The sequence below is a fragment of the Haliaeetus albicilla genome, chromosome 19 (genome assembly GCF_947461875.1).
Source record: "Haliaeetus albicilla chromosome 19, bHalAlb1.1, whole genome shotgun sequence".
NCBI classification, from domain to species: Eukaryota; Metazoa; Chordata; class Aves; order Accipitriformes; family Accipitridae; genus Haliaeetus; species Haliaeetus albicilla.
The window spans coordinates 19461834-19489404 of record NC_091501.1 but is presented as its reverse complement, the minus strand read 5'-3'; the positions used below and the strand labels follow the sequence as shown (position 1 = coordinate 19489404).

Genomic DNA, 27571 nt, shown 5'->3' with positions numbered 1-27571 from the left:
AGTTCCACAACATCAGAAACCAGCAGTAGCAGGAACTGTCTTCAGGGTCTAAGTGCTTAAACCACTGTTGTTCAAATTCCCCCCTTTCCTGACCCCATAGTCTTCTTTCTAACAGAGTAATGCAGCACCTCTGCCAGCGTGACTCTTGCATGTTAAGCAGATGTAGTTAAAATCTTTAAGAATTTACTTTTGAGAAGGTGCTCGTCTACCGTGGAAATGAATCATTAAATGTGGAAGACTTTCAAAATCAGATTAATCTTCTAAGTAACAAGAGAAGTGCAGTACCTTGAATCGGCATTCAAACACACAGCTATTGGGCAAGAAGAGCTATCTGTTCAATGTGCGTATCAACAGGAAACAGAACAGAATTATGTTACCACTACTTCCTTCATGTTTCGTACATGAACTTTCTAGTTCAAGGAGGTCAAAAGTAGTTGAGAAAAACATTGCCCCCACACTACAAAACCCAAATCCTTCAAGCAACTACTTAAAGGGAAGCAACTTTAGATGGGTTGGAAGGATTTACGTTTCGTGTCTTTTGAGGTTACAGCTCTTTTATTGTTTGTTTTTATGGATTTGTATCATTACATGCAAAGTCATTAGCACCAGTTACTGATTGTCGTCACTGTAGTAGCGCTGTTTCAGAGCTCTGTATTTCCTGAGAAAGTACAAAGCCTCCAACTCTTTTATAACAAATTCTCCTCGTGCAATTAGTTGCTTAATTTTTTCGGGATCTTTCACATCTTTATTTTTTAGAAAAGCTGCTTTCAAACGGCTTCTAAAGTAGTCTGCTCCTTTGGGATACTCCCTTCCAAGGTACAGCAGCTTGAAGAAAAAAAAAATTTTTTATAAATTTGGTGCACAGTGAAAGGGTTTTGTCTGGTTAAGGAAAGTGCTCGTGGCATTTAAGACACTTACATTTTTGTATAGATTCAACACTTCACCTCTTAAAGAATTGGCCATTCTCACATTTCAGTGAACTCTTTATTCCCGTCTGATTTTTTTTTTTTTTTTTAACCTGAAGAATAATCAGTTTGACATTAGCGTTCCATGGGAGTGAGTCAACCCCAGCCTCATCCGCCACAGCAACTGCACAGTTTCTAACCAGACTCCTTTCCCTCACTGAGCCTGGTTTGCTCTAACTCTGTTATTTTCTGCTTCTACTCTGTCTCTTCTGCTCTCCGCCTCTCTTTCTCTTCCCTTCCACCTGTCATCGCAAATGGAAAACAAGAAACTTCCCCAAACCTTCAACTACTGTTACGCTCGTTTATCCTTGTGCTCTGGGTCAGCTGCTTGCCCTTCTCTGCCTGGCTGCTAGCCGGGCAGCTGCTTGATCTGTAGTCTGCTAAAGAAACATCTATATCTATATATACAGGTGTGTATGTATCTGTATAAAAACCTAGGAATTCCTGCAACTTTTGCGTTCATAAATTCGGCTTTTTAAAAATCCTTCAACTGCACTACGAGTTGAGACCAGTGCATACTGGCAAAACGTAACGTAAAAATAAATAAATTTTAAAAAAGCGTGAGCAAGGAAGTAAACCGATTTTGTAAATGAAAGCAGCTGGGATGGAGTCCAGCCGCGGGGGGCGGCGGGGCCGGGGCCCGGGCCCGTCCCCTCGGCCTGCCGCCTCCCCCTCCTTGGCCTGGGGGGGGGAGCCGGTGCCTGTCGCCCTGCCCTGTGCCTCCGGCGCCCGGTCTCACACGAACCCGCACCCCCCCCGCCTCGCCTCGCCTCCCCTCCCGCCCCGGCCGGGCCCGCGGGGCTGGGGGAGAGGGAGAGGGAGAAGGAGAAGGAGGTCAGGGTCTCACCAGCTCCGCGCCGTAAAGCTCGCCGGCGCCGCTTTACGGCAGCGCCGTAACGGGAGGCACGGGCGGCAGGAAGTGCGCCATCGGCGGCGGGGAGCGCGTGCGAGGTCGCCTGGGCAACGGCGGCGGAGGCGCCATGGTGAGAGACGGGCCGGCGGCGGGGCCGCGGTGTCTCCCCGTTACGGCGGTTCGGGCCGGGGCGGCGGCGGCGGCTGCCGCTGCCGTCGCCGCCGCCGGGCCCGGGTGAGCGGTCTGCCGGCACCGGCCGCGAGGGCGCGGTGCGCTGGGGTCCGCGGCGGGGCTGCCCCCGCGCCTTCAGCTGAGGCAGCGGCCCGGGCGGCGGGTGGTTTGCTGGCGCCGGGGGGGCCGCAGGGCTGTGGGGTGCTGCAGGCGACGGCGAGAGCAGCGGTAACGGGCGCCTTGAGACGCCGGTGGGGTGGTGAGGAGGGTAGGGCTTGGACCGGAGCAGTCCACGTCGGCTGCTGAGGTACCGGTATGGGGGGAAAAAAAGGATTTAAGACTGAAAAAAATCTCCCGAAGGGCACGTCGGCTTTTGTGCAGCCCCCCGCCTAACTTGCTGTGCTGTGGTTTGTAGCCATGGCCGCTCGGCGTGAAACCCCGCCGGGAGGGAACGAGAACTTTGTCGTGGGAACCGCTGTGCGTGCCTGTGCACAGCCCGTCTTCTCCCCCTTCCCCTCCCTCCACCCCACAGGGAATCTTCTCACGTGGGTGGTTAATCACGCCGAAGTTATGTAAATTCCCGTGGCAGTATTCAGACGTTGCACAGAAAAGGTGGTGGTTTGGTCAGTCAGACGAGGGGTTCGCAGGTGTTTGGCTTTCCAGAATCCGTTCTTATTACCTGTAGTCGTTTGGAGAAGTCCCCTAATTACATTGCTTCACTTCACGTGCAGTTCCCCCGTGAATGAAAAAAGACTCGGTGATTCTGTGTTCTTCTAGGTCATCCATCACACGATGTAATTTAGTGTTATTAGCAATAGCAAACAGTATCAGTTGATGAGTTCAGAAAACACGCAAAACATTTTTTGACTAAATTATGTCTTGGACTAAATTACATATTTGATGTATGTAAATTTTTTTAACAGCGGGAATAAGTAGATATACTTCTATAACTGTAAGTGTAATCTAGCCTGATAAATTATGATGGTCCGGAGTCCTGTGTTAGTGGCTAATTTTCTGCAATATTGAAATTATTGCCATTATAATTTTTCAATAGTTAATCTCGTCAAATTTTACAGAATAGTTGTATCTTCTAATTATTCCTTTATACTTGGTACCCTGTTCTCTGATGCTCACTTACCACCACCCCCCCTTTTTTTTTTTTGCCCCCTGATCTTCTAGGGTCCAAAAAAGAAGAAAAAGGTAGGTAGGCAGAAATATGCTCTAGTTCATATACAGTGTTTTGACCCTTGCAGTGTTCATTTAGATAGCGTGCCAGCACAATTCTGTTATTTTGGAAATTATATGAGTAAAATTACAAAGCACTTAATGCTAAAATTAAAGTAAGCATCAGTTACTTCTGGACTTAATGTCTACAAAACAATATTTTTAAGAGGATCTGTCATAATAAAGGTCTTGTGACACCTTAATAGTATGCAAATGTGCATTTTAAAAAGAAAAAAAGGTGTGTGCTTTTTTTTTAATTTCATTTTTTAATCTGTATTTTCTCTGAGCCAGTTGGTTAGGCTCAGTCAAATCTGAAAGAGGAACAGGCATCTCCAGGACACTAAGCTTATGTGCCTTTTGCAAGGAGGCTCAGTCGTGTTCCTGCAGAACTACTAGAGAGAAGGTGGCGAGCGCAGCTGCTGTGTGTTTTCCCTGGCAGCAGATGTTCAGGCAGAGAGCCAGCATCCTGGCTTTGAGCCACAGGCTGGACACAGAACATGATGGGTAGGGGGGACAACAGACAGAAGTCCATGGGAAACTGGATTGCATAAATTCATCCCGTGGATTGTTCTTAATTCGGTGATAATTAAATTATCCACACCTCCCCCCAGAAAGAACACATTCAAATGTATTCCTTGGAGGACTGTGCATCTCAATTTTGTCAGTACTATGTTAAGTCATAAAAATTTGAAAAGAAGTTGACTAAAAAGTGATTATAAACACTTGAAACAAGCAGATTTGCCATTTTCACTGGAAGAAAAGTAATCAAAGTTTTTGTGGTTTGTTTTTTTGTTTGTTTTTTTTTTTTTTGAAACTAGAAGGAACTGATTCTTCCCTGAAATATTAATGAGTAGAATTATGGTTTTTACTGACTGTTCTAGGAGAATGTTGCAAATAAATGTTTTGGTAACAAATGTCATAACATGCACGCTAACTCTGGTGGGTGTACGTTTCTTGTTGGCACTGAACTTTCACCATTGTTTTTGTTCAAGCTTCATGATAACCTTTGTATTAAAAGTTATATTTATTTATATATTTATTATCATGCAAAGTAGTATAAAGTCAATAGCTTTCAAAGTAGTTTGTTATATCTGAAAATACACTAGTCAGAATCAAAATGTGAAATAACGGTATTTGTAACACACTTTTTGTGTGATGAATGACAAAGGTTCTCCTTGATGATTTCTACTACGTTCCCTATCAATTGGATTACTTGTAACAATATTTACCAAATTATTAGGAATACTTGGGTGGAGTGGATGGGAAGACTTCATAATACCATCGTGTTCTTTTGCAGCTGTCTGGACTTAAGTCCTCTTTTGTCATCTCTCTCTGTCAGCTTTGTTGGACCTCTTTCTTTATTGCCTTCTTTACACCTCTGCAAGATGGGCACTATGCTAGTGTGCTGGTTTGGTACCATTCTGTACCCATTTCTCTGCGGAAGAGGAGGATTGGCTTCCTAACAGATACCTTTTATCCTTAGTGCTTATTTACATTGTGATACTGTCCGATTATATTCTCTTGCTGACACTGTGGATGAAACTTGTACCGTTTTAGTCGTTTTACCTTACCTGACTGAATCCTTGCAAGCCCTTGTCTCTCACCAGTGGTGGCACGGGGACTTGGGGTTCAGCACTCTGATGTGCAACACCCAGGTTAGATGCCTAGGTAGAGGATGTATCTCCTCTTTTCGCATTGCCTTGTGCTCTAAACCATTTACATTCCCTATTTTCTATGTTTTAAAAAAGTAAACATTTGATTTAATTGTCTTTCATTTGTGTGTCAGTGGCAGAATACCATTGTTTACCACCAAATGCAAGTAATTTGTTTTCCTTGACGTCTTTTGTCATTCATCCATCCATACCTTCGCTTTCAACCTTAGTTTAGGCTGCTGTCACTCTTTTGTTTTCTACGCATGCTGGAGCCTATGCAGAATATCATGGTTTGTTTTCTCATGTGTACAAAAAAAATAGCCTTATCTGTCTCAATCATGAGCAATAATGTTGGCTGTGAATTAATTTTGCAGTTCAGTACAAAATCAGCCTCCTTGTTTTGACAAGCTCCACGAACTTGTTTCGATTTACTTCCTGGCCCATCTTTCTCCCCTTCCCTCCCCCCCCCCCTTTTTTTTTTTTTTAATTTATTGTATTCAGGTGTTGTCTTTGCAGCATGTGCCTTCAGGAACAGTATTCCTCCCTGGTATCATTCCATCAACCCGAGGTGGAGTCAAGGCACATTAACTGCAAGTGCATTATACGTGCAATACAATGGCAGTGTTACCTGTGTAAACACTGAATAAAACTGAGTAAAGATAATTTAGTCCTTAGTAACTATGTGCTTGGTGAGGACTGCAACCTTAGGCTGCGTTTGCTACTGCATTAACAGGAAATCAGTATTTTCCTTCTGTGTGTCTATTTGAAGTGCTGTTTTGTAGTGACAGTGCTGATCCTGCACGTTTGATTGAGCATCCCAAGGCTATGTCAACACAAAAAACAAAAGAACACAAAACCCAAACAAAATGATAATAAAAAATAAAAACCCATCCAAGAATCTTCCTTTTTGCTGGTGAGGAAAAAAGTGAGGGGTTATTAGCAAACATCTTCAAATCCAAAGAGAATTATGCTTTCCAAATCCTAGCTGTTCAAGGCTCTTGAAGACAACATGGCCTCATGTGCACAGATCCAATTATCAAATTTTAATGTGTATCATCAGTGAGGAATCTATGAATTGCAGGACAAAAATAAGTGTTCTATTTTGGTTAATCTGTTACACGACAGTAGATTTTGCGTGTTAATTGCCTTGTCTTTTACTTTTTTAAAGTGTATACCTAGACCACAAAGGATTGACAAAGGAAGATAATTTCTGAGAACCCCAAATTTAAAATATAGTTAACTGTCTTGAGTTGCAGTTAGGATTTTATGACGGAAAAGAGAACTCTTTGTTAGTAGTCTTGTGAATTAGATGCTTCGAAACACCAGACTTGCCTAAAATATGCCTCCCAGTGTTTCCTGAAACATTTGAAGTTGTAACTTCTACTTTTTTAGCAAATCTACCTGTTATTCAATTTCTACATTAAAAAAAGAGATTTTAATATTGTGGCTGTGTTCAGGAATGTCTAGCATAGAATAATATATTAATTGTAAAAGCATATATTGCATCATGAGAATGAGAAGAAAATTGAGTCCAGGATGTGTATTGATGTTCTGGAGGCTTCATTGACTGTGTAGGGAGCCTAAAATCTTAATTCAGGGATTGCATTAGAAGGGCAAAGTTATAGAGAGCAAATACCTCCCAAAATGTATTAAAATAATATTGACATTTATTTTCTTTTAATTTATTGCAAACATTAAGTCCAGTGGCAAAAAGAAAGTTAGCAAAGCTGAACAACTGAGATTACAGAAAGAAGAAGAAGAAAGGAGGCTGAAAGAGGAAGGTACTGTGCACTTCATTTATAGGGAATATGGTGGCACAAATCACTTATTTTAAATAAATAGATAGAAAATTATTCTCTAAATTATATGTGCATCAATATCTCTCTCTATTTCACAAACACAGGTGATTCCTTCCTCTTCCCTTGTGTGGGCCAAATTCTGTGTTACTTGTTATCACATCTCACTTTCCTATTAGAGCCATACTCTTTTCTGTAGTTATTTTTACTGTGGTTAGGAACTTGGGAGGGAGGACGGCTGGAAGAATTGGATTCCCCCCCCGCCCCCCTTTTACCATTACCTTTTGAAATATTCTTAGCAAGTTAGAAAAGCACAAAACATTGCATTTCTTCCACTCCTTACTGCGCCCCGCGCCCCCTCCGCTCCAGGCCTAGTTATCAGTAGTCAAGAGAAATTATCTGAAAAGGACTCTTGCCAGAGAAGGCAAACAGAATACTTCTGTTGACAGGGGGCTGGCTGGTGTTCTGAAGGAGCAGCAGCTAAGGTGACTACAAACTAGGATAGATTAAAGTGTAGTTTGCTTGGGCTTCTTGTCTCTACTGAGTTATTGATTCTCCACCCACTTCTTCAAGATCTTTCTGTTGTATATCGCTGTATCCCTTAAAATGAAATCCCAGTTGCATGACTTGTCTGTCCTCACCATCTGAATGTGTCTGCTTCTGCAGTTTAGTATCAAAACCTGCTACCCCTGTCTGAACGTCAGATCCATCTCTTCTACTTCCCTTTCTGCCATCAATCCAACCTGGTGGGGGCTTGTGCATGTTATGACTGCTAGTAATAATAAGTGACTACTAATCACTACTAACTTTTGTGGATGGGCGTAGCAGCTCAGGTGAGTATGGGCAGATTTGGGAACTGCCCTTGCTCTTGCCTCTGTGCAACACAGATATACTTGAAGTGATTTATGTTATGCGTAGGCAGTGACATTCAAGCCACTGCTAGGGAACATCTGGATTGACGCATAGGCTGTGCTAGCCTAGGCTGAAGGCTTAGAGGCTGAAATGAATTTCAGTTTTCACATCTTCTAATTTTCTAGTCCCTATGGCAGCAAAGAAAAGCTAAAACTGTGATCAGGAGTAACTGATCCTGAAGAGGTTTTCAACGAACAAACAGCTGTAACATTGAAGTTGTAGGAAGCCAAAGGTTGTAGGAAAGGAGAAGAGTAACTTGGGACTGAAGCACGCAATTTCAGCATAGAGTTTGGATTAAGAACCTGGGTTTGTTGAAGCTGTAGATAGAAGGAGAGGGCACTCCTGCTGCTGTTCCTGAGGGGAAAAAGAGGGCTTGCTGATCCTTGTCTCTACTTGTATTGTCACAGGCTGATAGAGGCAGCGCCATAGATAGTGTGTTTTAGTACTATGATTCAAATTAATTTGGCTCATTTGGAAGATTTCTGTGTGATAGAAGATACACGATTGTGTTGTTCATTACTATGGTTGTTTTGTCATTACAGCTAATAACAAAATAATTTGTCTGGTTTTATTAAGCAAAATATAATTATGCTCTTGGTATATTTCCCAATCTTCAGAGGAAGCCCAATTTCAAGCTCAACAAGAAGAAGCAGCAAGACTTGAAAAGGAGAGAATTGAACAAGAACAGATGGAAAAGCTTGAGGCAAAAGTTAGTTTGTACTTACTGAAAAAATCTAATCCTATTTCTAAACTTTTGACAAGGTCTATAAAACATTAGTAATTTAGTATGAGAATAGAAATTAATTTCCTTATATCCTTAGTGTTGGGAACAATATAGACGAAATTTTCTAGCATCACTAGGTTAAAATTAATCATGAAAAATCTGGCCAAGCCACTGAAAGGTACTCATTTAAAATCCCACAAATTGAGAAGGTAGTGAGCTGGATTAGTAATAAAACATAATGCATGCACAGTCAAGGGAAATGCTGCTCAATTTTTTTTCTATAGTATTCTTTCATTAAGCAAATGTTTCGCTTAGTGTTGCTTTGATTCAGAAAAATTCCCTGAAACGACATAGTCTTGCCTGGTTTTGATACATAGAGATTCTGTGGTTAAATACATTAACTTTTGCAAAATATATGCTCCAGTTTGAATAAATACATCTTTTTTTTTTTTTTTCATTTCCACTATACTTTCAATTAGATATATTTTTTGTGTTCCCCATAATTACATTTGGCACAGCTGTGGCAAGAAAATTTTGGTATAAATTCTCTAAATGGTTACATGTTAGGGCAGATATATTGATTTGTGTGTGTGTATATGTATATATGTCTGTGTGTGTATTAGAATATATATTTATTTTTCTGAGAAGACTGGAATTCAGAACAAAAACTGATTGGTAACATCTAAATATTTTTGTGTTTTCAAAAAAACCATTTACAACAAAAAAATATTTTTTCCTTTTCCTCCTCCCCCTGAAAAAATCACTCTTGCCTGTGCCTCTTGTCCCTCACAGATGATTTTTTTTCCCCTACGGAGAAAAGTAATTTAAAATAATAGAAATTATAAGGAAAAAAATAGAATAATCTTGCACACATTTTTCCAACATATGCTTACATTTTTTAGCAGCTCTCATTAGAGCTAGTTCCAGGATGATGATATGGAAACCATTCAAGTGAGAGGTTAACAATCATATGACACATTATGTTTATCATATGGCGCAGCAGCTAATGTGATGACAATAACATATTGCAAACTACTGCAGTCTTCTCAATTAAGTGTTTCATAAAAACACAAGTTATCAGTGCTTGGATTTAAGTGATAACTCATTCAAATATCCCAAATTTTTTTCTTTGATATAAAATAATTGTAAGAAGTAAACCAAGTATTTAACTACTCTGTTTGAGATAGATATATATATATATATTTTAACAGGATCAAGAACGAAGGGAGTCTGAACTAGCAGAACTTCATTCACTGGAACAGAAGTTTTTGTCTGCACAGCAGTGGAAAACGGATTATAGAGCGTATGGAAAGGTAAGCTTTCTTTCCAAAATCTGCCCAGTGTCGTAGAGGTTCAACAATGAAGAGATGTTAGGCTATGTCTCCATTACAGGATCCAGGAGCGTCCATTTTCTGAACTTCTTTCAAGTTCCATCTCAAGGTAGTAACTTGCCATGCTCACTCTCTTCTGTCTTCTATACTTCGGTGTACACAGAAATGAAACATGGGCAAAGAGGAGCCTGTCTGGGTGATCAAAGTATTAGGGCCCCACAGCTTACTGCAGCAGTCAAGAGGAATTGTAGTTTCAGATCTTCTGGTACTTGTCCTTCCTTTTTTATTTGTTTAATTCATTCTACTTTTAAGCATTCCACAAAAGAGCTCTACCAGGGCTTAAAATATTTTTGTAGAATTTGAGACAGTTGACAACATTTGTTCCACAGGTGCCTGGATATCACAGGTCATAATTTGGAAAGACTTGGCCAAAACTTTGAAGGACATGGCACAAATCTAGGTCAGATATCAGGGCTGGAAATACATGAAAATGCAGCTAAGAGTTAATGTCTGCAGTTTAGGGTGACACACATGGGTGGCTGAATCATCACCCAATAGTACTATATACCTGTAAAGTTAAATTTTAAATAGTAAGGTATGGAAGTACACTAGTAGAACATTTCACTCTTGTGAATCCAGCTTGTAGAAACATCATGTGGTAACAGTCTGATATGAGATTTGGTCGGTTTGGTTCCAGGTAAGCTTAAATAGACTTGTGGACACAAGGATTTTCTTTTTGTCTTGTATATTGCTTAATCCTTTGTAAAGCCTCTGCAGAACAAATTTAGACTCATAGGATAAATCACGTTAGAAGGGACTGCTGAAATTCACGTAGTTCAGCCTCCTGCACAAAGCAGGGCAAACTGTGAAGTTAGATCAAGGTGGTCAGTTGGGTTTTGAAAATTTCTAAGGATGGGGATACTACAGTATGTCTGAGCAACCTTTTTGACTGCTTTACCACTCTTGTAAGAACTTTTCTTTAAATGCAATTGGCATTTCCCTTGTTACAGCTTGTGACCATTGCCTAATTATCAGTACGCATCATTCCTGTACGCCTCTGAGGAAGGTTTGCCTCTGCGTTCTCTGTGACTCCTCTCTAGGTACTGGCAGATGCATATGTTAGTCCTCTCCAGGCTAACAAAGCTCAGCCTTTCCTCGTGTGTCTTTTTTCTCCAGTACCCTAACCATCTTAATGTCCCTCATCTGGACCCTCCAGTTTGCCCCTCTTTCTCCTGTACTGCAAAGCTGGGTGCAGCGCTGCAGGGGTGGCCTCAGGAGCCCTGCAGAGGGAACAGTCCTGGGCTTGCTGGTTACGCTCTGCCCGGTGTGCCCGTAGCCGTCGTTGCCACAAGGGTGCAGCATGATAACTTCACAATTAGGTCTTGACACCTTTGGATGATTTTTATTACCTTTTTCAGTTACTGGCAAGCTCTAACCTTATTATCCTTGTAAACAAGAGAATCTGTTGGTCGATTTGAAAGGGGAAAGTTGGTGTTTATGGGTGTTTCTGAAGAGTATTTCTTGGAAGGAGAAACAAGATTTTTTTCATTTTGAAAAGTAATGGCAAAATAGAACTATTACTTTAAAAATAAATCTTTATGTAAAATACTGGTAGATTATGGGAAATGCCAGAGTTTGTATGAGTCTGTTGTTAAGAATATTTAGGGCAAAAGAAATATATAATACCAAATGCTGAGTTTCCACATCCATTTCTGAACAATTTCAGTTCAGATTAACAGATACATTTACAAATTATCATGAATTTATCCTTTTTCTCAAAGAACAAGTGCTGTTATTTTTAAGGATGTGTTTTCCTGAAGATGAAACTGAAGCACTCTTTTAAGTGCAAAGATGTGTAAAAAAAAAAAAAAAAAAAAGAGAGAGAAAAAAAAAAAGAAAAGAAATCAGATGTTTTAATTACTGAAGACTGATCAATCTTTTATACAGGATTTCCAGTGCACTGAGCACTCACCTATTACTGCTTTTTTTGAAGTCTGTGGAAGTGGTTATGGAGGTGGTTGCAAATGCAATTATACAAGCACTTTTGCTTTAAAATACCCATTTTACATTGTAATGCAATCTTCAGTAACATTATGTTATTAATCTTCACAGTAAACAGAGAGGCAGTGTTTCCTTAATATCTTACTATATGGATGAAAAAAATTACGTTATAGGTGATAAATTGATCCCATGAGCCAATGTTAGGCTCGTGTAGAGTTAAGTGGGTTTAGCCTGTCACTGATTTCCCCCCGCCTCACCCCATCAGAATGACTGGTAATTGATTTGAATATAAAATTATTTAAAAAAAATAATCTAGGGTTTCATATTCCTACCAGAGGTTTCTGTAGCAGCAGAGGCAGAGAAAGGAGGAATAAACATGTTGGAGTAGAAGGCTCTTAAGCAGCTTTATTGCCAGCATAGGAATTTTCAGTTTTGTTGGCAGTATCTGGTTTGAGAACCATCTGCCTCTTCCACCTGCACCAGTTCCTCATTTATGTTCTCAGTCATTTATTCTTTCAGCCCCTCATTTGTGGCAGGTACTGAATTCATTGCTTTTGTAGACATGCGAGCTCTGCCTAGCAGAACAGAAACCACTGGTAAGTGAGTAAGTATGAACAGCAAATGTTAGGTGGGCAGAAGTATCTTAGCACAATGATATCAAAGTAAACCATTTTTTTCTGACATAATGATAAGCCAGGTGGTGTTACAGTCCTGTTTAGATGCAGGTATGAATGTATCACTATAATATATTTGTCTTTCAGAATCCTCCTTTTTTCTTGTAATAATGATAGTCATTTGCACCACATGCTGTATCTACTTTTCTTTGAACATTTTCTGTAGTGGGAGCATTACCTCAGTTGTGATGGAAGTCCTGACCCAACTGTACTGCAGGAAATAAATACTTTCATGAGCTTATGGCGTGATGATCAAAATGAGGATGTTCAACTTGTGATGGAGAAGGGGGAACAGGTGCTAAATGTAAGTGTTAAAATGGTATTTTTCAGTTTAAGCTTAACAGAACATATCCTCAACAGCCTCCTCCCCCTTCCTTTTTTTTTTCAGCCACATGACTGAAATTGGCTAAAACCTTCCAAACCCAGAAGTTTTTCTTCAGTTTTTACATTGTTTTAATTACAGATTTATTGTTAACTCTAAAGAAGTTGACTGTTGACTTTAAATATGCAGTGCATTTAAGGGATTTGTATGTAATGTTTCTATGCTGAGCTTTATTATTCCAACATCCATCTTACCTGCTGTGTACCTTTTAAACAGTCTTGAGCCTGAACATATAAGCTCATGTCATGTGTAGGTGCTTCAGTGGACAGCAGCCTTATTGGGTAACACTTATTGCCAGTGAAGTGTTATGTTAAGAGCAGGAGTTCCCAAAATGCAATCCACCAACCATTGATGGCTTGTGAAGCAATTTTAAGCAGTTTGTGGCTGCTCTGTAAATTTAGGATTTTATTTTCATTTATGCTAACTTACAGTGTTTTCAGAAAGTTAAATGGGGTCTTCCAGAAATTGGGGGTGAAAGTCACATGTGTAATACAAATTTCATTGGGCTGGTTTGGTTCTGAGTGTCACGTTTCCTGTCTTGCAATGCTTGCTGGGTGCAGCAATTTTCACCTTCCGCATACTGCCTTTTTCTGAGCCAGCGGGGAGTGTGCTAGTCCTTTCCAAGAATTTCAACAGATAGCTCCTCCCTTTCTCTTCTACACTGCAACCCAAGCAAAAAGCCTGGCAATTGCCCACTTCCATTCGTTCTCGCCACTCTTCTCCCTGCTGTTATGTCTTTCCCACAAACACGCTTCCTCCTCCCTGCTATACGTTTCCCATCCAACACTGAAGCAGTTACAGCTACATCAGGTCCTGTAAAAGTATACTGCCTTGCACTGTAGGCTAAATAGAGTATTATGTGATACTAGAAGATAGGCATTTTTGTTTCGCCCCCACTGGAAGTGCAAGTTGATGTCAAAAAGATTGTCTGTCTTCTCTTGGTCTAAAACACTTGAGCATTTCTTTCCTGTTCTACATGTTTTTAGCATAAACTGCTAAACCCTCTGAACTGTGAGATCATGTAGATCAGCAGTTCAGAGGTTGACAGGGACCACCACCTCACTGTCGAGGTAGACCACGTTAAAGGTGCAATATAAAAAAGACTGTAGTAGTCAACAATTCTGCTGCTGCTTTGCCACACCTTTAGTGAGCAGTTGCACAGCAATTCCACAGGCTAGGAGGAAGAAGAACCTGGCAAGTCTAGAAGGGAGGTATAAAACACAGTCTGATCCTCCGTTCATCTCAGTGCTGCAGGTCACTTTGGCCAGCTAGGAATTTTTTAGTTCTATAAAAGCATTTAGATGTTAAGATACTAGCATGTAGTGGAAGAAAACAATGTTACAACGGAGTTCCAAACTTCATGCTAAGGATTGTTTTGAGGATTAAAATGTAATTGCTGTATGTCTTTCTATTGTTTTTTTAATTATTTTTAAGATTTCATAGTTGAGATTATTACTATAGAAAATAATGGTTCCAAAATAAAGCTGTAAGTTTTTCATTAAAACTGATTTTTGACCGAAAGGTTTCTTCATATGACCAATCTGGTTCAATAAATGATCCGTTTCACAAGCTAAGATTTCACAGCCCACAGGCTAAGGAATGAAGGAATTGGAATAGAGGAATGAAGGAAGGCAGAATTGACCCTGGGATTTCCAGCACTTTGCATGGCTGACTGTCTGTCGGTGGCTTAGCACAATTTCTAGAGATAGTATAGAAAAAGATTATATCTGTGACCAAGACATGTTTGGGTACAAAGGAAGCCAGTTTGCCTCTTTTTGTGACAGAACACACAGTATTTAAGGATGGTGTCAAAACAAAGATACTTTTCCCATATATAATGTCTTCTAGTTAATTGAGAAGTTGCAGTTTCTTTTATTGGACACACCACCAAGTGAGATAACAGAAAAAGAAACAGTCCAGTACCAGGAATCTATTCTAGAATTGCAGAATCTGCTTCATCAGAAGTACAATGGAGCAACAGAACACCTGCTTAAAGTAAGTAACATTTACTACTTTGAAACTGTAATATGCGCAGTGCACATAAGGTTAGCTACAAGTGTCTTGTGATGGCTGGTTTTGTTTGTTCTTAAATTGTCACAGAGATTAGTATTTGAGTTTCCAAATCATGTGTATAGCAGATACCAGACTTGTAATTCTTCAAAACCCCTGAAAATCTAAGCTTTACAGTGGAAATTCCCATCATTAAGACATTTAAAATTAAATTACTGTGAAATTTTGTGAGGTTTGGAGATGTTGAAAACAAGGGGCGCTGTATGAAATTTGTTTCCTATTTTGTCTCAGTGATTTAATTAAAGCTAGTTGACTTTACAAAAAATTGCAAATGTGAAAAGCAGATCATAAGGTTAGCTTGTACACATTAATACAAGTGCGTATGACTAAAATATTTTTAAACTAGGATCTTGGGAAGAGTAAAGAGTATTTAAACAAGAAAATGAAAATGTACTTGGGAATCAGTTTTCTGGGTTGCATGTATAGATGGTGATCTTGCTTCTGATTTTAAGTATGTTAATCATATATGTAAGTATGTTTAGCAAAAGTATTGCTAGAGGAAACAAGGAAAAGGAGTAAAAGAAATAGTGAACTAGTATGTTCACAGTCAAAACGCTCTGCAAAGTAAGAAATGTTAAGTTCTTGATTGTCTTTACTGAATTTAGAATTAAACTCCTAATGTAATTATCATTTCACAAGTTTTATATTGACAAAATTATAAAATAATCTGTGCGGTGACTGTGGGACAGGAGTGCTTTATTGCTCAGTAAGTCCTTTTTTTTTTTTTTTTTAAAAAAAAAAAAACAACAAACTTGTCCTGAGAAGTATTTTTGAGGGCAAAAGATTAAGGGAGATATAGGCAGTACCATTGAAGGGGATGATGTGAGATCCCGTATTTGACAGAATTGATGAAGTCAGAGGAAGCAAAAGAACAGAGTTCAAATTTTAACAGATTGGAGTTTATAACTGTCATGTTCTAGTACATAAATATAAGATACCTGAGCTTGGTCTGGTGTATTTTTATTCCTATGTGTCTTTCAATTATTTTTTCAAGTGTAAGTGTAAGTAAACCAAAGTGATATAAATAATAAGAAAACATGATTCAACCAGCTTTTTTGTTTGTAGACAGCTAATATGTATGAAGATTCTGAAACGGGAAATATGCAGGCAGTCATAAAGGACAAAAATGTTACTTTCTGCATTTGGGCCAATCTGAAGAAGAAAGTAAGGTACAGCATACTGAAATTCTTAATCTGAAATGAGGCCTGGCCTTTTCTACCCAAGTCGAGTAAACACCACGAACCAGTTTCTCATAATCTTTTTCATGTTGAATAGCATTCATTCTACAGACTCCCAGGTGATAGATTTCATACCAACCTGTTGCTAAGGAAGGTACTGGTTACATCAGAGTTTTATTAAAGAAACAGGAGTGGTTTATATATGTATGTACATATAAATATATATAAAATTTGTTTCTTAAAATGCTACAGTAGAACCCTGTTACTGCCAGAACAATTTTTAAAGGAAAACAATAAAACTGATGCAGAGAATTGAAATTCCTCTGGAAGTAATGTTTCTTGCTGATGCATTAAATAGTTTCTAAGCTGTTAACAGTTGCTTGCAAAGTGGTGCATAATGCTTTGTGCTCAGTTCTCTGTTAGAGAAAAGATTATAGAGCCTGGGATGCGAATAACCTCCATAGTGGGTTCTGAATCTAAGATTATTATTTTTTTTTTAATTAGATTACTGTTTAACTGATATATATTTTCAAAACAAGATTTTTGAGTGGACTTCCTACTCCCAATCCACAAATACGAGGAGTAAATTTGTAAAAGGACTTTGCCTTGACTAAGGACCTGTTGCTGTAGCCTTTGCTAAGATAACTAGAAGGCTAGGTGCTGAGCATTGTCAGACTGACCTGCAGGAAGAGCCTGTTTGGGTTAGTGTTAAAGCCTTTTGGTCAGCTTAGAGATGCACTTAAAATTTTCAACGAAGAATTAAAAAATAAGTTTTGCTTTACTAGAAGATTTTTAGAACTTGTGACTAGCTGATCTTACCTGAAAATAGGTATTATTTGAATTGTTCTGGCTTTGGTTAGGCAGGAATTGTAATGAGCAACGAACTTCCATATCTGATGAAAGAATCCAAGTTCACAGGTTAGATACTTGATTTGATGCAAGTTGGCCTTCTGTGCCTGCTCTTAGCCTGTTTCCTACACTGTCACAAGGATCCGTGGCTATGTAATACTGTTGATAATCAAAATTACTTTTACATCTGTGTATCTCTTTGGGCTTGTGGAAGATGCTGAGACTGATGTAACACAGACAGCTGGTGACTTCACTTGTGTAGGATTTGCTCATTAAATTAGTCAGTTTTGCCAGGAATGTACTATGTAGAAGAGCTGCTGTCTGATTCTGCCTCACTGTCATCCTATCAGGACCGTTATTTTTGCAGCTCCTGATCTCCTTAATGCAGTTACAGCTTTTCTGGAGGGGCTTACAGACAGCTGTCACTACAAGACAGGAAGGGTGTCGTGACATCCCACTCTATTTCTTAGACTGTGCCATGCAACAAAAGAGAATTTAGGTGACTTTTAGTGTAGAACATCAATTTGAATACTTATGAAGAAACATAAAAGTGTGTGCTGCCAATCTTACTAGGGATTTTTTTTTTTAAACTGTTATTTACAGGTTAAAAAATCACATGTTTTGTGATGCACAGCATGGGTTTGATCTTCCAAAGTCACTGGCTATGAGCAGTGTTGCTGTTCGTATATTGCATACTTATTACGACCACGTATCTCCACTTTGGCTGCAGTGTCAGAGTGTGCCGAGATTGGAAGTCTTAGATAGCAAAGAGTTAACTCAGCATTCAAAAGACAATGTAGAAGAACCAGAAGAAGAGGAAAAGAAAGCCAGAGAAGAGCCCAGCATGCCCACTGGAGAAGAAATGTGTTCTGATGGGAGAAAGGTAGTTAAAATGTCACAAAAGGGTGTTCTACAATGCTGCCGTTACTCGAGGCCTAGTCACAGTGTAAGAGCTTCTTAATGTGTCCTGTGTCTGAGAGCCAGGTTCTTAAACGTTTTATAGAAAAAGGCAACTCGTGTTAATACTGTGTCATAGATCTTCTCAAGGGAGTGGAAAGATGGATGACCAAAGATCGTTGTACAGAAGGTCGAAAGGGACATTTGGACAGGATGTGGTAGTTGCTGGGCAGTTGGCATGTGTGAGTTGGCATTTGGTTGGCAGTTTAAGAGTAGGATCAAGCCGTGAGGAATGTTAGGTGCCATTGTTGTAAGATATTTCCATAAATCTGTGACGTATGTTCTGCTTCTGAGAAACTGACAGCCCCATAAAATCACTGTAGGAATCCAATATTAGGAAGATTTTCAGCATGCAGAATAGGATTCAGTTCAGCAGGTCTTGGTTGTGCAGTTACGTCGTTGCTCCCTGTCTGTGTGCTGAAGCCTTTGCCACTAGATGGCTTTTCCAATACTGCGTCTGTTTGCTGGATTCCCTTCATCAACACTTCTCGATGGAGTATGTTGGCTTTGGGGGTTGTGATGGTTGGTTGGTTTTGTATTCTTCTTACTGGGTTTGGGTTTTTCACTTTTGGTATCATCTGTGACCTGCAGATAAATGACTCAGGTTCTCTTATCTAAAATTGCTGCACAAATAACTGTAAACCATCATGTTTTATGTCTTCTTAATATGTTTGGAGCAACAGTCTTGGCCTTTTTCCTTTTCAGTCCCTGATGGCTTGTAGTGAATCAGTGCCTGAAATGCCATTTTTCTTGGTTCCTTTTTTCTTTTTTTGCATGACAAATCTTGTCTTTTGGCAGTTTTCACCTACATTTTTCAGACTTTCTTCAAGCTCCTCATTTCATGCCTTCACTTTTCCAGGTCTTATTCTCTTCCTCTCAGTCCAGTTTTGTGAATTTTCCTGTTCCCTCTGAAGACTCCATTTCTCTCAGCTACTGCAGTCCCTCCTCCTGTCTGGCTCTGCCTTGAGTTCCCCCACGTTTATGTGCTTAAACACCTCTTTCAGCTCACCTTCTGTCCTGTTTCAGGAGATGTGCGCTTCTTCCCATGCACTGGCAGGCACAGCACAGGGCACAGGAGGTGCCTGTGCCTCCTAATAGATGGCTCATACACTGATCTGCCATTTGTCTACTGCTGTGCTTCCAGAGGAGTCTGCTATGACAGGGATGAATTTGTATCTGGGTTGGAAATTTGGCTGGAAATCTAGGCTAATGTTTTGAAAATAGAAAACAGTGTGAGAAAGTGAATAAATATAATGGGCAAGGCACAGGCTAAGACTGCAAGTGGGGGTTCTGGCAGAGTTTCAGCATGGCTTTAGATTCAACATTGGCTTTAGTTTTCTTTGTGTCACTCTTCTAGCTGTAAAGTCAGCATAAACATAATTTTTGAGTGCACACACTGCTGAAAAGGTTAAGTGCTTGTATGGTACTTGGGGAGCTCGAGATGGGATTTGCTGTGGAAATGAAGTAACTGTTTTTTGTTTATCTCTATATATCTGGTTCCAAATTTGGAGAGAACCTTTAAACAAAACTATTTTTGCTAGCTAGGTAGAAATGATTTCTCTTAAAACCTTGACCCTGTAACAAGATTGGTGCAAATTTTGCTGGAGGAGTGGGACTGTACTCTTTCTCCTTGGGCCTCTGTGAAGGAGGCGATACCCTCTTCTTTATTGTGTCTGTCTGACTAATGAAAAAATGTCTTTTGCTTTTTATATAGAGTGCTGTCTCATTCAAAGAAAACAGCAATAGCATAGCTGATATAAATGAGACAGAGGAGGAAATTGAGAAGAAATCAGAAATCTTGGACATACCATCACAAGGTATTTGGTTAGGTTTTATGTGCAGCATTATAAAAGTACTTATTTTAAATCTTTTATTTTATATATGGAAACATTGTGATATAGATCTCTGTGCATGGAACAAAGTTTATAAATATATTGATGTTTTGATAACACTTGAGTTTTGTTGACATTTCTATTAATGATTGTTAAATGCAGGGAGAAAATAGGACAGATAGGAAAATGGATTTTGTCCCCACACTTAATTTATTTATTATTTCTGTTTATGTACAAGTTTATTATGTTTATGTATATTTGTGTATTATTATGCATATGTTTATGTATGTTTGTGGGTGAGACACACAATCTTTATGACTCTGCCAGGCTGTCTGGTGAGATTGACTTCCTCAGGAAAAAAAGTGATTCAACTGCATGTAATGGTAGGCACTCAGGTAGTGTAGGTATTACTGAGTATTACTTAAATGTGTGCTTAAAGTGAGATACGTGCTGATACGCTTTGCTAAAAGAGGGCCTAATTCTAGGAAGTAAAACTCTTTGTCCTACATAAGTTAAGTTACAAACTTCTTCAGTGTCCTTTGGTTTAATGAGACTGAGTTTTCTTGTAGTACTGTCTTAAATAAAACAACTGCAAACTATTCAGCATAGTTTAGTTGAACTGTACAGCCTTTTCCTTGTTGTAAAAAAACCAAAACCAAACAAAACAACAAACAAACCAAAAAAACCCAAACCAAAACCAAAAAAAACCAAAACCAAACTCCAGCCCACAACACTTTCTGTTGAGCACAGTCCAAACATCAGTTGTGAGACTAGACCCTAAAGACCACCCAAACAAGGTGGTTTTCAAGAGAATATAAAGGACTTCATTTGGAGGAATTTGCTATTTTATTTTGGTAAGGCTTTGAAAATCCTTACCATAGTATTAGGTGAAATGTGTGTGCCCAGAAGTGTACTAATTATACCTGAATGTCTTCAAGCTTGTTTATCTCCTTTAATAAGGAGAGAAGGCTTATGATACTATGCTTTTGCTGGCATGCTAATGTTTGGCAAACCCATTCAACCACTTTTCAGAACAGAGTTTGAAAGGGTACTCAGTTACCATAAATTCAGTGAAAACAGGCAGCTGGGTAGACAAGAGGAAAAAACCAGGAATGCAGCAAGGAGAAGAGTGAGAACTACTGCAGTTCTCTGGATTTAACATATTGTACCAGTGTTAAGAAGTGAATTTAGCTTGGGAGAATGAATAATTTTGGTTAGAAGACACTTCAATATTTTTGTATTATTATTTTAAAAAGCCAGTTAAAGTGCAAGCTATGACTGTGGCTGGTAGTAAAATGGTTTTTACTTCCTGTAAATTTTTTGCTCGAAATAACTGCAAAAGGACATTATGTTCTCATGTGAATACAGTACAATAAAACCTATGCATAATGCAACAAAATCTGACATTATAAAATTAGCATCATTTTCATTTGTTTTTTAAAAAGCTTGAAGACAGTTTATACAGATATTTGTCATTTTTTGATATTATCTCACTCTAAAAGCAAATTTCATAGCACTTACAGTAACTGTTTTTACAGTGTTGAACACTTTTTCTTGATCCCTGTCAACAGTAGCTTCCATCCTCCTTCTGTAACATCCGGTACAATGTTTTGTGTGGGCTTGTTTGGTGTTTTTTAAAGAAAATATTTCTAGACATTTTTGTCCATGGCACTGATGCCTTCTAATAACATTTTCCAATTAATTAAAACTTAAATTAATGCATATATGTAATCCATACATTTTGGGGAAAAAAAAAAATCATCTTTGTTATCTGAAAATTTTGTTTCATATTAAATCCCTCTTCTTGCTCTTCATAAATATCATCTGTCTTTCACCTTCAGCCCATGACCTGTAGGTGCCTTATATATTTTTATTTGCCTCACTTCTTTTCATACCAATACAATCTTACTAAACCTGTCCTGAATCTACTGTATTGAATACTTGTGGAATTCTTCTGTGATTAATGATGTGACTCATTTTGTTAGTAAAACCTTATTCCTGTATAAAGCATTTTGAATTGACTACAAAGTTAGAGTAGAGATTAATCTGTTAAAAAGCTCAGTACCAAAACAAGAAGTGTTTTTCATTGTCCAGCTGTCTGTCTTTCCCCACATTAATTGTAAAAAGATTTGGGGAACACCAGTAGATGGTGCTGAAATGCTGCAGAGTGTAAACTACTTCAAGCATGTGGGCTTTTTGTGCAAAAGTGAAAAATAATGGAAGTGGGAATTTTCAGTGTCTTAGTTTAAGCACCAAGTTAACTCATGTTGTTTGGTTATTTTTTAGTTCAGCATCCACTGACACAGAAAGAGATGAATGAAAAAGAAGAAGCAATAACTGATGAAAACATTGTTGATTTGCAACAGTTTGTACCAGTGGGTGGTGTGTACCATATCGATGCACTGCAGCTTCCACCTCAGGTCAAACAAATCAAGGACTGGAGTATGGTGGAGGTAAGTGTGGAAAGAGATCACACCGTGTGCAGTCTTCTTCCCTGTGATCCTTGAAGAGCTGTTCCTGAGGTGTGTCACCACTGTGTGTATGCAGTGTGCCTGATTTCTTGAGCAGCAAACTAAAGGACCAAGTTTTCAAATAATTTTTCAATTACACTTGGCTCATTTTCAGAGCAGCTGGAGGGTACAGATCAGCCTGCACTTAAAGAGGTGTGTGCTCAGTCAGTGCTCATTAGCATGGCTAGCACAGATCATTGTGCTGGAAAATGCTCTTGGCCAAAGTAAAAGCAAAGAGAGTTCTTAGTTTTTCATATGTGAAAGGTACACTTAAGGAAGGATGGTAACAAAATTGCTGCCGATTCAGTTCCAGGCTCTGCAAGATATTTGAAGACTATAGCCAAAGTGTTCTATTTTTTCCAGTTGTGGAGCCTGATGTATCGCTAACCTACATCACAGTTTTTACTGTGAAGCTGAAAACCTTTAGTAAGTGAAATTCCCATACAAACTAAGAAAGCAGGATTGGGGGCAGATTCAGAGGCATGGGATCTTCATTCCCAGGCGAGCACACAGACCTGGATTACCAGTCATGTGTGACATCTTTCATTCCCTTTGATACTGTGTGGGCAAAGTGGAATTATATCTACTTTTGCCTCTCAGCTGCTCTTGGGGTTTTTTTTGGACTGTGGATCTGTTAAAAAATGACTGTGCCTACTGCGTGGCACTGCCTTAAGGGTGCCATTGGCAGCACATGAAGGGTTCAAAGGCCTGTTGGTAGTCACCCTTCTATACTGTCTTCAACAGTGTAGTTGGAAATGTGCAATATTAGCAGACCATTAATACTAATAAATTTTGAGTGAGTGAGTGGTGTGTTAGAAAACTCTGCAAGCGGTTAGGTGGACTTGAAGATAAAACAAGTAGACTACTGCCTTTACTAATAAAAATGTTATCTGTCCTTTTTCCATCTTGCCAAAGGTACTCGATGTTGGATTGCAGGCATACCCCTATCCCCCAGAAGAGGCTGAAGATGCCACATATTCACCAATACAGATAACCCTTAGGCTTTCTGACAATGTGATGTATTTTGAGGATCCTGTGATAGCCCGATGGGATCCTGCAGGTACAAACTTAAAATAAATTTATGTCTTAAGTTTGAATAATGGAATTAATATCTGAGTTGGACTGTTTCCAGAATCCAGCTGTAAAGATAACAGCCAATTCACAGCCCAGAAATAATTTGGGGGCTTCATTCATTTGGGGTTGGGTTGGTTTGGTTCTGTTTTGCTTCTGCATCATATCTAATAATGGACTGCTTGTTGAGGCTTTTTACTGTAGCTTTTTAATATGAATGGAAAAAATACACACCATTTAGTGGGCAGTAGTACAACTGTATACCACAAATCAAGTTTTGCTAGGGTGAAGCCATAGAAAGCCCACTTTGAGCCAAATTAGCTCCTAACTACATGTATTAGTTAGTATTAAGTCAAAATATAAAAATTAAATGTTAAAAAACAAATGTGGTATTCTAGTTATTAGATAAATACAACAAACGTCTGACTTTTAATAGGTTCTGCTCTCTTTAATGAATGTAAACAAACAGTTTGATAGTTGAAGTTACTCTTGAAAATGAGCTCGTGGACTGCTATATAGCAGGTGAGAAATGACAGTGACATTAGTATTTGTGTTTCTTTTGAGATTAAGGAGAAGCTTTCCTGTCAAAATTAGCCCAATCTTGTACTTAAAAAGACAATTAAAATTGGGAAGTTTTGCCCTTAAATGAATTCTCTTTATTTTGTGCCTGATATTTTATCTTAACTGTGAATATTTGTTAATCTAGGATGCCTTTGCTAACTAATTCTTCCCTAGCACATATCACAAGCAGAAGCTTTACATACATATACATCTTTGTATTTTTGCATCCCTTTTGTAAAGGCCAACAGTGGAGAACTGATGGCATCAGCAACATAACATATGAAAGACAAGCCCAGAGTATCACCTTTGAGATGCGTGCCTTTTATACAATAGCACTTCTCCAGGATGCTCATCTCAACATGCCATATCAGGCATGGGAATTGCAACCTACAGGCACGGATGAAGCACTACTTATAGTTACTACAGTCTTTGCAACGATTCAGATACAAATCAAGGTACTGTAAATAATTTTTTTTATAAAACATTGTCAGATGTTTTTAAAAAATACAGAATTATTACAATGTCCTTCATTAAGAACTTGGGGTGCTTCCACAAGAGCAATTTGAATTTCATTCTGCACTGGTGAAAATGAGGGAGGATCTCTTCCTTTCCAAGCCCTGTAAGGAACAGTACCGGTGATTTAATTTCAGTTATTTTCTGTGAACTGGTCAGAAGAAAGCATCTGTGTGGTTGTTCTGCAAAGTTCCAGTAAGTGCTTTGATATTGATACTACTACCTTGCTGAATTCAAGACTGTTTCACCAGCTAGAGACTTAAGAATTGTTCCTCTCTCCTCCCACCTATACCAAGAGAAACAAAAGCATTTCAAGCAATCTACTAACTACTAGTGCTGCTTGTTCTTTCAAAAGGTTTGTTATGCATGGTCATCCATATGCTCATTGCTGTATAAATCAGTTCAGTAACAGACATGATTTTCAAAGAGTCAGTATAAGCATGGGCCAGTAGACCAGGTGTCATTTCTGAAATCCTACAGAAAAGTGGCTTTCTTCAAGATATGTGAATGAAAGTTTACAGCCCAGAGTGGTAGATAATGTATGCAATATCCAGAATAGCAAAGATACTAAGACTTAACACCTGAAGCAGAAATTAGCTTTCATGACCAGTAAGTTGCTTTCACTGGTTTGTACAACAGGGTAATCAGTGTATGTTGTCTTCAGTAGCGGTGGAAGAGAAGGATGTCCTTTCCTATGTCACAGGAAAATGGCTAAGTCCAGTTGACCTAAGAGCAGTTTTGAAAAAAGCCGGTGTGAATATTTTCCCAGGAGCATATTCTCACAAGTATGTCTCTGTGAACAAGAAGGTAAGTGCAAGAGTAAATGGTTTTCCTGGGGTTTTTTTCCACCTATTTTTCACTTAGGTAACATCTTGTATGAAGACCTGTTGTGCAGACTCAAGGGGCAAGTATGCAAGTGTTCTGCCAGCTTAGCCAGGGGATTCTAGTTAAAGCAAGCTTTTTTTCTTACATTTGTATAACACGGGGCATTAGACTGAATGATATATATATTTTTCTAACTAACTTGTACTTTTGCATTACAGGCTCCCATAGCAGAAGTTAGGGCCTATCAACAGATGGCACTGGTTGCATCTGCTTTTGCTTTTGCCTGGAGCAAGTGGAATCTAGAAGCAGGTCAAGAGCAAGTAGTGTTCAAGGTCTGTGAATTTAGACTAAACTTGAGAAAACCAGCATACAGCTCTATCAGTTAGTTAAAGGGACAGAAGCAATCAACTTGTATAAGTTATGTTCATCTCAAACATTGTCTTCAACCCCTGCCTACGCGGCAGCTTTCAGTGTGTGTCAGTAAAACTTCAGAGCCTGCTTCTCCACTGCTTCACAGCTCATGCATTTGTGAGAGCTCTAATAGGAGACACATCTCAAAGAAAGACGCTTGCTAATGTGCTAGGATGTATAACTGATAGGTCAGCTTTTGAGGCTTTAGCCAAAGCTGGGATGATATAGCTGGATGCTGATTTTCATGAAGTGTCCTACTGTAGGGTTCCTCCGAATAGCAGTCTGATATGCCAGTTTTATATTTAATATCTGGAAATTTCTTCTTGTCCATAGTGGGTTTCATTTGTTCCATAGTGTAAAGGAGGGAATAAGCAACTTAAGTGTTGATTTGTTTCCATCTGTGAACTAAAACACATGTGGTTAAACTTCTCCCAGACAGACGGAAAAATACTCCCAGCTGTGGTTGTAGATACAGAACATACCATACTGTTGAAGTCTTGAGCAGCTCTCCCACTCTCTTGAGTTAAATGCATGCTACATACATACAAATATTTAGCCTAATACTTAATCCCAGGAGCAAGAACTAAAACAAATTATGCCTATTCCACCTAGCTACTCTTTCCACAGGAGTCAGGAGCAGCAGCTGGAGTGGCCAAACCTTGCATTTTACAGAGGCAAACTAGATGGAAGACTTTGGTGTTGATACAGTACCTGGTACATAGTCTCTTAGGCACAGAGAACTAATATTCTTTTAAGGGTTCAAAGCAGGGCCTTAGTTTTGTTTCTGTATTAGACTCATGAGCATACTAGAATTTAGAATTTCATACTAGAACTTACACTCTTTCAGTCATGGGCTTCATCTTACAGCACATTTTTTTCTGCAACAGGTAAGTGAGCATCTTAAAGCAGATTCTGTCAAAGACTGGTCTCTTTATATGTTTAATGGTCAGAAAGCACAAAAGCTCAAGATCACTGAAACCAGTGAAGCTTTTTCAGAGGAGCTAGAAGAAGATTCTGAATTTCACTCCACACTCTACCATATGCTTAAGGACTTTGCCAGCAAAGAAGCAATTGATAAAGTAGAAACAGCTAACTTCCTGTTTATTGATGTTGTATATCAGCTACTCCTTGCTACAAGAGTTTTAACATACTCTTAAATACTGCATGCTTTCCTTTAAAACTTTATTATCAAAAGATTTCAATAAAGTTACATTTCAAGTCTCGAATCCTTTTCTATTCAAATCACTGGAATAGCTTCAGTGACTAAAATGCAAACATTTTATTTCTGTTAAAGCAAAATAAGTTCTTTATCCTCTTGTGGCTAGACCACTTAGTCATATTTATTGTTAGCTATGTTCAAAATTACTGTTTTATTGTAAACCTGAACAGAACTGAGACACTTTTATGTACTTGTAAAGATGACTTTTGTCAGAACAGGAAGAAAAAAAAAGCTTCAAGTCATGCTTTAAAAAAAACAAAACCAAAACAAAAATAAACCATCTCCCAAAAAATACCCACAACCCAACAAAACAAACCCAAACATATAACCTTAAATATACTATCCCAGCTTCTCATACTGTCATCCAGAACTTGGAAGTATAACTACAAAAGTCAGAACCTTTGTTATACTGGGGGTGGTCCGTTGTGTTGAAGTCCTGTATATGGCCACAACAGTTGCTGTAGTGAAGTCCAGGAGTCCCCAGTCCCTACAGGTGCTGCGTCTGCTGGTCTTTGAAGAGACAGCCCAGTGATGAAGCTTGTAAGAGCAGCAAGCAGTACCAGGATGGAAACGGAAACCCAGAGAGTTTTGTTAGCATTGGAAAAGGAAGTCTTGAAATGGGATACCCACGATGATATTAAATTGCACCTGCACAGAACAGTAAGTCATAAGAGTAGTTCAGTTTTTCTTCAAAACTTGGAAGCTATCTTCCCACCCCAGTCCCTCACCCCAAAAAACCCTAAAGCAAACCAGACCCCACAAACAAACATACAGATCCTTCACTACCAAAAGTGACAAGGTTGTTACTGTATGAGAGCTGTGTACAGTGGTAGTTTGTGTTCTGGGTTTAAAATGCAGACTTCAGTAAGCAAGTTCTTGCTAAGCTATTT

General features: G+C 39.0%; 3 protein-coding genes across 14 annotated transcripts in view; 1 reads left to right on the top strand and 2 right to left on the bottom strand.

Annotated features, from left to right (window-relative positions):
* Window positions 1-536: 536 nt before the first annotated feature.
* ETFRF1 (electron transfer flavoprotein regulatory factor 1) lies at window positions 537-970 on the bottom strand. Its single transcript, XM_009927161.2, has 2 exons — window positions 919-970; window positions 537-825 (listed from the first exon to the last, which is right to left on the bottom strand). The coding sequence occupies exons 1-2, from the start codon at window positions 961-963 to the stop codon at window positions 610-612; spliced, it is 261 nt and encodes an 86-aa protein (XP_009925463.1). The 5' UTR covers window positions 964-970; the 3' UTR covers window positions 537-609.
* Window positions 971-1881: 911 nt separating this feature from the next.
* On the top strand, window positions 1882-26688 carry DNAI7 (dynein axonemal intermediate chain 7). Of its 12 annotated transcripts, none has more exons than XM_069806657.1 (16): window positions 1887-1948; window positions 3169-3189; window positions 6565-6646; window positions 8191-8282; window positions 9509-9610; window positions 12470-12607; window positions 14534-14680; window positions 15821-15924; window positions 17386-17665; window positions 19454-19556; window positions 21858-22024; window positions 22997-23141; window positions 23954-24168; window positions 24866-25033; window positions 25270-25383; window positions 26350-26688. In XM_069806657.1, the coding sequence occupies exons 1-16, from the start codon at window positions 1946-1948 to the stop codon at window positions 26617-26619; spliced, it is 2151 nt and encodes a 716-aa protein (XP_069662758.1). In that variant the 5' UTR covers window positions 1887-1945; the 3' UTR covers window positions 26620-26688. The 12 variants fall into 12 exon arrangements, with proteins under 12 accessions (XP_069662764.1, XP_069662763.1, XP_069662758.1 ...); XM_069806660.1 differs by lacking the exon at window positions 26350-26688 and adding an exon at window positions 26090-26228; XM_069806658.1 differs by lacking the exon at window positions 3169-3189.
* Window positions 25246-27571, bottom strand: part of IRAG2 (inositol 1,4,5-triphosphate receptor associated 2) — a 41343-nt gene continuing 39017 nt past the window's right edge. Inside the window, exon 39 of the mRNA XM_069806656.1 lies at window positions 25246-27329. Coding sequence (XP_069662757.1) covers window positions 27086-27329 — 244 coding nt within the window. The 3' untranslated portion in view covers window positions 25246-27085. The remainder of the gene's footprint in view (window positions 27330-27571) is intronic.